This window comes from Python bivittatus, unplaced genomic scaffold, assembly GCF_059951505.1.
Source record: "Python bivittatus isolate LINGU-HERP-01145 unplaced genomic scaffold, Pbiv_v1 ctg000480_np1212, whole genome shotgun sequence".
NCBI classification, from domain to species: domain Eukaryota; kingdom Metazoa; phylum Chordata; class Lepidosauria; order Squamata; family Pythonidae; genus Python; species Python bivittatus.
The window spans coordinates 11,005,680-11,015,771 of record NW_028277075.1 but is presented as its reverse complement, the minus strand read 5'-3'; the positions used below and the strand labels follow the sequence as shown (position 1 = coordinate 11,015,771).

At 37.4% G+C, this 10,092-nt stretch overlaps 1 protein-coding gene across 3 annotated transcripts; it reads left to right on the top strand.

The window, feature by feature from the left end:
- Positions 1-376: 376 nt before the first annotated feature.
- Positions 377-9,998, top strand: EIF2B2 (eukaryotic translation initiation factor 2B subunit beta). Of its 3 annotated transcripts, none has more exons than XM_007425443.4 (8): positions 377-607; positions 3,038-3,158; positions 3,632-3,780; positions 4,884-4,939; positions 5,275-5,370; positions 7,928-8,065; positions 8,794-8,860; positions 9,730-9,998. In XM_007425443.4, exons 1-8 carry the CDS (start codon positions 442-444, stop codon positions 9,885-9,887), a joined length of 951 nt encoding a protein of 316 aa, XP_007425505.1. In that variant the 5' UTR covers positions 377-441; the 3' UTR covers positions 9,888-9,998. The 3 variants fall into 3 exon arrangements, with proteins under 3 accessions (XP_007425505.1, XP_007425504.1, XP_025020673.1); XM_007425442.4 differs by having other exon boundaries at positions 4,884-5,047; XM_025164905.2 differs by having other exon boundaries at positions 486-620; positions 4,884-5,047.
- The last annotated feature ends 94 nt before the right edge of the window (positions 9,999-10,092 follow it).

Below are 10,092 nucleotides of genomic sequence, written 5' to 3'. Positions count from 1 at the left end.
TGATCTGTCACATAAACTTTGACAAGCTGCAGCTGTCAACATCCCTTCAGATTCACAAGGTTTGAAAACTGGTGGCGTCCCACCTTTGGAACCGACGAGGAGTTGGTTGGCCCTTTCCATGTTTAAATACTGTGGAGCAAGCAAAGTCATTTTTGTGGTCATAAGAGTCTTAAAGAGAAACTACCTCGTAATCAGAACTTTTAGGGGACGATCTCACGAAATCAGAACGCCCCCATCTCTTCAACTAATGTTTAATTCGCGATTGGGCATGAACTATGTCTACAAGGGCGGGGCCAACCAATTCTTCTGTCCAATGGCAGCCCACTTCCCCGGAAAGGCGTCCGATGCTCTGTGAAAGTCCGGTCTGCAACAAAAACTCCTTTTTTTCGTTCCCCGCTGAGATCGTTAGTGTCCCTTCAGCTTTCATCTTAAATCGCGGGGATGTCGGCCGTGACAACCAAGAAGGAATCCGAACTTTCCGGACAGATCGAAGACTTCGTGATGCTCCTGAAACGGGGTGGAAAGTTGCCGCGTTCAGGGGAGGTGGCCCGTCGGACGGTGGGGCTGCTGCGGAAGATCGTGGCGAACTGGCGCTGGGACAATGCTGGTGAGGAAGCGGGGTAGGCACAGGTTTATATGCCCTCACGTGGCCCACACAGGCTGCTGGATTCAGTATTTTTCCCTCGGTCCGGCTTTACACCCGGCCCGGCATAAACAAAAAGCAAGGCTAATTAATTTCCAAGACAGAAAAAGTGAAAATACTTAATTCGGTCGGTTCCTTTGATATATCTCCATAATAGGTTATATCAACGAAGCGTACTGTTGTTTAAGTCTACTTCACATACAATTTTTCTTTCCATCTAGAATACCCAGTTGCGATGGAAGTCTGCTCTGTAGCAGGGCTATTTGTAGAATTCCGGCGTTTTGTTTTGTTTCTCCAATCTCTAGGTGACAAAATGCACCTGTCAAAATATTCTCTAGCATTTGGAACTGATGCTCTGAAGATGGAGGAGTTATCTGTGACTTCATTGGCATGGACAGATCCTTTTCTAATAAGTTTCAGGCTATGTGCCAATATCACCCTTTGCAGAGATGGGGATGGTCATCTTGAAGTGGCCCACCCCAGGCACTTAATGGATCCCAATGTTTTCCTGAATGTGCTTGGGAAGTTTCCTTCCCCCTTTATTGAAGCATGGAAGAGATTGTGTTCTTAACCATGGTTTACTAAATTAGTCTAGTTGCTTAGATTTGTATTACATACTGACTCATAAACTACTCATATGGGCTGGGCTAGGTTAACTACAATGTAGCTGGATAATTTGTGTTTAAAGATATTATGTAAATATAGTGACTTCCAAATATCTTTTCCATCTTAGTTTAAGAGGGAGGTGAGGGAAAGGAAACTGAAGAAATGATAACATCTCAAAACAAAGTATATTGAACATAAGCTGGAATTCAGTTAAAGACCTACTCCCAGGCAGAAGGGGTAGCAAAGAAAGCTTATTCTTTTACCATCATAGTGACTGCACAGAATAAATTAGAAATTTTTTTTTTTTAATATTTTGAGTCTTTTAACATCCCCCTGCAGACACTGCTTATTTCCATGAAGTTTCTAGGAGAGATCATTCATAGTTATCAGCCATTAATATTATCTAATGTTAAAGAAAAAAAACTGATATGGAAGTTTGCCCAAGTTGAATAAAACTCTTGCTAAGGGGTGTCTTGTGATAGATACTGCCAGGCAACATGAAGAAGTTATTGGTCAGTAGAAAACTGGTTTGGATATTGGAATTCAGCTTAATCTGGAAGTAGTTCTGCTTTCACTTAAAAATCTGCTTCATAGCTTGGGGCACTCCTGAACTCTTTGGTGCCCTTGCCTCTGTGTGGCAATGGGAAGGACTGCATGCTCATGATTACATTTAACACAGCAGGTACAATTTGATTTAGCAACAATTGTGCGTAGGTTACTTCATATATAAAATATTGTAGTACATGCTCTACATAGGGCTACTCTTGAAAAGAATATGGAATTTTCAGTTACTGAATAATATTACCCCAATATTGACAATCTTGCATAATTGCCAGTTGTCTCCTTTGCTGAGTTCAAGTTTATGGGCTGGTTATTTAAGGAACTACTTGTCGCATTGAAGTAATGACCATATTAATAATTATTATATTAACGTCTGGTTATTAAATTCTGCAGGAGAAGACTCTTTGAAGGACATGTGTGCTCTTTTGTTCATAAATGAGGAATATTCTCTTTTAAGTACTCTGATTGTACTAACTCTTGTGGTTTGTAGAAAAGATGTTAAGACTGTTCTTTATAAAGTTTTAGTTTTGGTTTTTATTTATTGTGTTGTAAATATTTCCTGAACATTGCTTGTAGTAACATTTTAACAGAAATACAGTATAAAAGTAATGCTTAGAAGGTACCAAAGTCCAGTCTTCCATTGTATTTGGTCACCTTCATATTTTATTTATTTATTTATCATATTTATATAGCTTTCCATATCACAAAATGCGACTCTGGGTGGTGCACAGTAAAAAAAAATTAAAAACAATAATATAAAAAACAATCAACAATTTAAAAATTTGTATTACAATTTTTAAAAAGGCAAGGAGAGAGCAACAAATATTAACAACAGTGGAGGCACCTCAACAACTCATCATTCCCTTGGGGTCCCCAAGCCTGCTAACATAGCCAGGTCTTGAGAGACTTGTGAAAAGTTAACAGGGATGGAGCCAGCCTGATCTCTCATTATGCCCCTCAGTGTATAATCTTGACCTTGATTGGTTGATTAAGATTAGCAAGAACAGTGTCTGGTTTAAAACAATTGAGTTATATATGGAAACTCCTATTTAGATAACGGCACACACGTGCCGTAAACACTACAACAACCCCAGGTTAAAGATGAAAAGTCCAGCTAACTGAGAAGATAGAGGAATAGAATCTATTTTAAATATGTACTTGGGGAAAGATGCAGATTGAACTGTAGGTATATAATGAATTACCAGAAGTATCTCCCTCTCATTTCAGGAGAGCTAATGAACCTGATTCGTAAGGAAGGTAAGAGGATGAGTGCAGCCCAACCATCGGAGACCACTGTAGGTAACATGGTGAGACGAGTGTTGAAGATAATTCGTGAAGAATACAGCAGGTGAGTCTGCTTTAGCTTGTCGTATTTTCCCTGTTTTGGAATCCTCTGAGAAGATATTTTCTATGTAATGTTAATTCTGAAGAATCAAAATCAGTCCAACCTCCACTTATTTTTTCATAATATTTTTAACTTTGATGTTGCAAAAGAACCACCCATGTTTCTTTGTAGGAATGCTTTTGCAACAGGTGTCCTTATAGACTGTTAAACCTTCAGGTTACTTAGGAATGCACTGCTTCCCTATGGCTCCTCCTCTACTAAAGCTGCTCTCTTAAGCTAATTTTGTTTGCTCAATATTCTCTTATCATTTAGCTTGAGCAACATTCCTCCCAGAGATATGACTTTTAAAGGTATATCCAAATGTTCTTCAATCCTTCTTTGAAGGAGCCACACTGCCCAATCTAGCAGATAGTGTAGTCTTCCATCAGGATTACATTTTCTCTGCTTTGCCTGGGCTGAAATGGTTTGTTCCGCAGGCTCCGAGGACGTAGTGAAGAGGGTGACCAGCAAGAATCCCTGCACAAACTTCTGACCTCAGGAGGTCTCAGTGAGGATTTCAACATCTGCTATCAGCCACTAAGGGCCAATATTATTGATGCTATTAGAGAGCTGTTGCTTGAACTTGGTAAGAAAAACCAGTGGGAGAACAGAATGAATTGGACATTAGATAATTTCTGGTAAAATAAGATTTTTGAACTTACATCCTAAATTGCAGCATGGACCTGCCTTCCAATCAGCAGGAAAATCTCTTCCATTTAAATGGGAATGCTGTAGGAAGACTTTAGTGCTAGTTACATTTTAAGCAATACAATGGCAGCGTAGTCTGATTTGTGAACTGGACAATACTAAGAAATAATTGCCTTGTATGGAACAATCCTTAATTATTTTGTCTATGTAATCTTAAGTAATTAAGCAGGTTGTACATAATATCCTCTCCTCCTGTTTTAATTGCAAAAGCAAATCAAGTTGGGCAATCTAATGTGTATGTATCCATTAAAAACTCTCCAAAAGAGCTCTTGCCTGATTTTAAATCAGATGTTGGCATATTGCAAAACAAAATACCAGCCTCCAAAATTTTCATCATTTCCAAGAATGCTTATGGGTTCCATAGACATTCTTAGGAAATAAACTATGGAGTTCTGGCCAGCTGGGAATTCTGGGAGTTGAAGTCCACACATCTTAAAGTTGCTGAGGTTGAGAAATACTGGTATACAGTGTAGAGTAATCCAGAGGTAGGGTGGATGGGTATTAAGATGCCATGGAACTGCCTTTATAATGTGTCTGCAGATCAAAATATGTTTTTTGATTGGCTATGCTGAAACGGGATGAGTTTTTAAAATGTGCAACACATCCAGCAGCTATTCTTTAAGAAAGCCCACATCATATTCTCAAGATTCTGTTATGTCCATCAGTGCCAAAACGTTGCATATCCTTATCCTATTCATTTAGTCAGAAAATACCTAGGTGGTCCTTTTTTAACTTCTTTGCAACATTCTACTTTAGCCTTTTCTGCACACTTTTTAACACCATATTCCAGTTATTCATGACTATTCATTCTGAGAATTCTAAGAAATGTATTCTGTTAGGCAAATCTTTATAATCATGTCAGTTAGAATTAGTTAACTTACAGATTTATATATGGGAAATTATGAGAAATGTTGAGTGATGTCTTCCAGGGAAATCTGTATTGGGCCTCTTTTCCCATGACTAGATTTCTTTTCCTTGCAGAGACCACTACTGAAAATATTTCTACCCAGGCTCTGGAGCACATCCACTCCAATGAGGTGATTATGACTATTGGTTATTCATGCACAGTGGAGGCTTTTCTGAAAGAGGCAGCACGTAAAAGGAAATTCCATGTCATTGTGGCTGAATGCGCACCCTTTTGCCAGGTAAAGGGCTATTCTGTGGGCTGCAGTTGTAGGTTACCACATGAGAATTACACTGTCAGATATCTCACTGCATTTTCTTCTTTCTCTTGAACTTAGTGGAATTACTTATGTGGCCTAGCTTGATAATATGCATTCAAGAAGCTTCAGAATGTGTAACTCACAATGTCTGCTTGTTGTATCTCCCCAAATACTAATCTTCCCACATCCTTTTTTTTTTTTTTTTGCAGGGCCATGAAATGGCTGTCAGCTTGTCTAAAGAGAATATAGAAACCACTGTCATGAGCGATGCAGCCATCTTCGCTGTTATGTCTCGAGTCAACAAGGTGGGCTTGGTGGGGTTGAATTTGCCTCTTCAAGGCTGACGTGTTTTCTTGTGCCTGATAGAACACTGGATCATAGATTTGCACAGAGAAAACACAAACAAAAACCACAATGTGTATCTTGCACTGTTGTATTGTTACTGGTGACATAGTATCACACCAATTGTATCTCCATCCAGCTCCATCAATTATGGCTTCAGAATTCTCATTCCTCAAATTATTATGCAGCCTCATAATTGATCTTTTCCTTTTCAACCTTGTTTTGACTCTCTCAATATCTAGCTTGATGCAAGAACTTGCTGCCGTATTTATATATCCCATAACGATCTCACCCCAATCCTTGGGTCTTGTGTTTTTTTCTTGGTCCCTCATTATTTCTCCCTTCCTGTTCTCAGTATTTTCTTTTTTTTTCCTCTCCTACCCTTTTTTTATTTTAATGGATATTTAATAGCAAAACCATGAAGAAGGAAAAAGGGAACCAAAAAGAAATACACTTTACATACTGTCTAAAATTGAACAAGAATGTTCAAAATAACATTAAATACTACATATAAAGTAATTTTAATTAGAATTGGATCAAAGATCATAATGAGCAAAAGTAGCCACTATAATAAGAATCATCAATCAGAATAAACAATTAATAAAATTTTCTATCAAATTAAAAAAATCCATCTTTATTATGACAAAACTGTAGAGAGTAAGGGAGATGACCTTGACAGAGATAGACCTGATCCAATACCAAATGACCAATACCAATAAATGGAAAAATATAGCCTAAGCCAAAAACAAGCAAAAAGTATGTGGAAATAGCTGAGACATGGTATAAGAAGGGGAGGAGGTGGTACAGCACAATCAGACTTGCAAGGTTCTGTTACTGTGGCCGCTCTGAATAAAAGTAGTCTTAGCCTTCCTGTGGAGTTGATTCCTGTTCTGGTCTACTTGATGGGGCTGATAATCTTGCAAGTCTCATTGTGCTGTACCTCTTCCCTTTCTTATACCCTTCTGAATTAGGAAAGTGTCTGTCTCAGCCATTTCCACATACTTTCTGCTTGTTTTGGACTTAACCTATGTTTTTTCTCTCATTGCTTTAGTGACGGATGTGGCCTCTGTCAAGATCATCTTCCTTGCTCTCTACAAAAATAGGATATTTTAAAACCTTAACAGAAACCCAAATTTCAGTTTTTGTATACATCTATGTGAGTAATTATAACCCATATATAATTTCCAAGTTAAATTAAATTCCTTATCAGACTTCTGAATCTTTTTAAAATTATTTTTGACACTTATGCATGCTCCCACAACTTAGTACACTGTTCTTCTAGAGAAGAAATTATATGTGATTTCCAGTAAAAAGCATAAAGTATCCTGGCAGCTATTATCATATACAAAGCCAACACTGTATACTTTGTAGGCGTATAAGATTTGATGATGCTTAACAGAAAACCATCTGAAAAGTAAGCAGGAAAGAAAATTAAACCTTTAGGATTTATTTCATTCTATAATGAATCATCTTCCAGAATTGTTGAGATTTATAAGATTGCCACTAAATATGCAAAAATGATCTGAGCTGATTATTGCATGTCTAGCAATTTTTGGAATATGAATTATCTAATTTGGCAATCAGTACTGGAATAAAATACCAGCAGTAACATACTTTGTATCATTTTTCTTTAAGTATAATATCTACAGTAAATTTAATATTTGTCTTCTATTGATTTTCCCATTGTTGCATATCAGTTGTCCTGTTTAAATTCTGTCTTAGAAGTTTTTCAAATTCAGTCAAGTTTCTGAGAATTCCTCTTTGGTATTGTAATTTATTTTGAATTATACTATTTATCTGAAGGTATTGAAACCAATGAGATGGTTCTGATCATTCCAGGGAGAGAATCGCAAAAGATTTTAACTTTATTTTCAGAGTTTTCTGTCACCACATTCTCTGCCATTGTGCAAGACTTAAACTCTTTTTCTCTGCAATCTTTAGGTCTAGCCCCAGCCTCATATCTCAAAGAAATATAACCGTTTAATTCCTGAACCATAGTCTCAATTGAGGTTTCTCCATGGATCTTTTTCAAATATCCAGAGTCCTTTAGATTAGAGTATCTTCTCCTATTTACTTACAGTAGAAAGATGGAAAGATGTGTGCAAAAAGAAAGGACTTGCAACTCAAGAGGAATTTTGATATTTACATACGGTGACTCTCAAAATATGTTGTGTGAAACAAATGCATAGACAAAGAGAAGTTACAGAGTAGTTAAACATAATTCAAATGATATACCTTTCGTATTTAGTTTCACCTTTTGCAGAGGTGAATATATCCTAGCTTGGCCTATAATAAAGAGAAATTGCCTGGGTACACACATCAAATTAACTGAAAACAGACAAACTACATTATAGCATAGTGTGATATTTAAACTTAGCTGCTGTGTTAGTCACTATGAATAAATATAACTCTTTTTATTATAAATAATTAGGAATACTCATCATAAAATTAGAATTTCTTAAAATTTAAATCTCACTTTGTTATGATGACTAATTGTCATTATCCACTTGTATTTTGTAGGTTATCATTGGAACAAAAACCATTTTGGCCAATGGGGCATTGATAGCTGTCAGTGGAACTCATACTTTGGCACTAGCAGCCAAACACCATTCTACCCCTCTCATTGTCTGTGCACCCATGTTCAAACTTACACCACAGGCAAGTGCAGTGATTTTTGAACTATATTTTTGGTTGAGAGAAATACAAAAGAGCCAGTGTGGCAGGATAAAGATAAATAAGAATGCACTGGAAAAAATGGAATTCAGCTAGTACTTTGTAAACAAGCAGTGCACCTTTCATAGAAGAGTCTGAGTCCCGTTGTCACTTAGCTGATGAGCCCTGTGATGCATTTTTCTAACAAAAATTATGGCATACAGCAGGGATTCTCAAACAGTGGCTGTGATCTCACCCCATCCCCAAAGGTTGCTAGCAACTTACATGGTGGGATTGCTCTCTTTTAAAAGGCTGATTAGGCCTGTGCAAACAAAGCAGGAGTGCTATCAAAACTTTCTCCAGCTTCAACTGTACAAACTGACAGTGTGCTTGTTCAGGCAAGGTGAGGAGCAAAACCCTGGGTGAGCTCTGAAAAATGGCTAAATCTTTGGATCTAGCCATCTATCAAAAATATTGGGCAATCAGAACAGGTTTTTGAATTCATTTATTTTATTTGTTTTCTTTACCAGTAGGGTTACAAAGAGTCATTTCTCATTTTGTGGGATTGTCATATAATGAAGTTTGAGTTCCTCTGGCATATGCTACAGAGCAGGGGAATATTGAGTAGTCTGAGATTATGTCTAATTAATTGTTGTTTTTAAAAATGTAGGCTTGAAAATGTGTCTGTGAAAGTACAGGCATCCATCTCTGTCTCTTCCTATTTTCACTTTCAGTTTCTTAATGAAGATGATTCATTCCACAAGTTTGTCTCTCCACAGGAAGTGCTGCCTTTTACTGAAGGTAAATTCCTTTGTTAATTAAGAGGTATGGAGAAATTAGTTTATAGGTCTCTTTTTGTAACTCAGGAATCCCAATAGTCCAATCCTGCATGTTAATTTTAAAAAGGAAGTATTACTTTTTTCCTAAACATGCAAAAGATTGCATCTGACGTAGAATTGCATGTGACAGGCACCAATTTTATCACTTAAGAACCTGCAAAATGTGGAGCCTGACCCTGTCCAAAAATTTCCAAGTTTGTTCTCTGCATGTTGTACAAAACTGGTGCAGCCTTCAAGCTGGAGGCACTTGCTTACCTTGGTTTACAACCTGGACTTTGAATTATTATCTTAGGATGTGTAGCATCCAACCTTTTCTAATGGAAATCCTCATCATGGAGCCATTCTGGCAGCTGGACTTCTACATGAACAAAAGTAGCTAGATGGAGCCACCAGTGATAATGTTTTTTCTGGTGATTATGCCCCAGCACCTGCTGTTTCCTGCTGTAAATGAGTGAGAGGGAAAATACCTGTTAGTCTGGGGGCCTGGTAGATATTTCACCCAGTTCCCAAGCCTCAGGGGGAAATACAAGCTTTATATCAGCAGCCTCCCCTCCTCATAGCAATGCCTTGTTTTAAGGCAAAATACCAGCACACATAGATTTATGCCTGTAACTAAGTTCTCAGTTAGTTGAATGTATTTATACTGAAATCAGTAGGGCTTTAATGCATCAAAAGTACTTTTTCAGTGATTTCAGTGGAACTTAAGTGCAAATAATTTAAATTATATGAGACCAAATTGCTTTTGCTCTGGGTTGCCATGCCTGCCTGTCCCCCCATCTCTCTTTCTATGCTATTGGTAATTTTTCAATCACGTCAATCTTTTTCTTTCAGGAGAGATTCTATCAAAGGTCAATGTTTACTGTCCAGTTTTTGACTATGTTCCTCCAGAACTTATCACACTCTTCATTTCAAACATTGGAGGCAATGCTCCTTCTTATATCTATCGTCTCATGAGTGAACTTTATCATCCTGATGATCGTGAACTTTGAAACTTTGAGCTGTGGACTTAATTTATTCCAGCATAAATGGGCAACATAACAAATACCAACATTTTGATTGGGGAAATAGTAACGAAATCAAATAAACTACAGAAAATGAAAGTGCTATCTCCAGAAGCAATTTTCTTTAACCTGTGCTTTCTCTGTAGGCATGAATGTTATAGGTATGTTCCAACAACTTTACTAGTAATACCTC

Coding starts and splice junctions, on each gene's coding strand:
- EIF2B2 (XM_007425442.4), top strand. CDS start 442: ATGTCGGCCGTGACAACCAAGAAGGAATCCGAACTTTCCGGACAGATC. Junction 608..3,037: donor CTGGCGCTGGGACAATGCTG/GTGAGGAAGCGG, acceptor CTCTCATTTCAG/GAGAGCTAATGAACCTGATT. Junction 8,066..8,793: donor TGTTCAAACTTACACCACAG/GCAAGTGCAGTG, acceptor TTTCACTTTCAG/TTTCTTAATGAAGATGATTC.